At 47.0% G+C, this 998-nt stretch overlaps 1 protein-coding gene across 1 annotated transcript; it reads right to left on the bottom strand.

Moving 5' to 3' along the window:
• Positions 1-231: 231 nt before the first annotated feature.
• LOC102287406 (histone H4) lies at positions 232-572 on the bottom strand. The gene has a single exon (XM_014477089.2). The coding sequence runs from the start codon at positions 570-572 to the stop codon at positions 261-263; it is 312 nt and encodes a 103-aa protein (XP_014332575.2). The 3' UTR covers positions 232-260.
• Between the last annotated feature and the right edge of the window lie 426 nt (positions 573-998).

Below are 998 nucleotides of genomic sequence, written 5' to 3'. Positions count from 1 at the left end.
GTGAGTTCTCTCCACTTCAATAATTTTCCTTCTCATTTTTAATGAATATGTGTTACTCTTCAATAAAATAATGAAACAAACTAAAGAACCAAAAGTGTTATAAATAGCCAAGAATAGAGTTAAAAATTCTAAGAGCATAATAAAAAAAGGGCTTCTGGAATTCTTTTTTTTTTTTTTTTTTTTTTTTTTTTTTTTTTTTTTTCGTGGCCCTGAAAAGGGCCTTTGGTTGAAATCAAGCTCCTGAGAGCAAACTGGAAAGCTTAACCGCCAAAGCCGTAGAGAGTATGGCCCTGGCGCTTGAGAGCGTAGACCACGTCCATAGCGGTGACTGTCTTCCGCTTGGCATGCTCGGTGTAGGTGACCGCGTCCCGGATCACGATCTCCAGAAACACTTTCAGGACCCCGCGGGTCTCTTCGTAGATGAGCCCGGAGATGCGCTTCACACCACCACGACGAGCCAGGCGGCGGATAGCAGGTTTAGTGACGCCCTGGATGTTGTCGCGCAGAACCTTACGATGGCGCTTAGCGCCGCCTTTCCCCAGACCTTTGCCGCCTTTGCCGCGTCCAGACATGGTTTCACGAAAAGTAAACCAACAGCAACTGGAATTCTTTTTAAAAAAGGGTTAACTGACGCTTTTGAAATGTGGTGTTGGAGAAGACTCTTGAGAGTCCCTTGGACTACAAGGAGATCCAACCAGTCCATCCTAAAGGAGATCAGACCTGGGTGTTCATTGGAAGGACTGATGTTGAAGCTGAAACTCCAATACTCTGGCCACCTGATGCAAAGAGCTAACTCACTGGAAAAGACCCTGATGCTGGGAAAGATTGAGGACAGGAGGAGAAGGGGATAACAGAGGATGAGATGGTTAGAAGGCATCACAGACGTGATGGACATGAGTTTGACTCGGCTCCAGGCGCTGGTGATGGACAGGGAGACCTGGCGTGCTGCAGTTCATGGGGTCGCAAAGAGTCGGACACGACTGAGAGACTGAACTGAA

Source organism: Bos mutus, chromosome 5 (genome assembly GCF_027580195.1).
Source record: "Bos mutus isolate GX-2022 chromosome 5, NWIPB_WYAK_1.1, whole genome shotgun sequence".
In the NCBI taxonomy this organism is placed as follows: domain Eukaryota; kingdom Metazoa; phylum Chordata; class Mammalia; order Artiodactyla; family Bovidae; genus Bos; species Bos mutus.
Note: the sequence above shows the minus strand (reverse complement) of the source record. Positions and strands in the feature narration are given on the sequence as shown.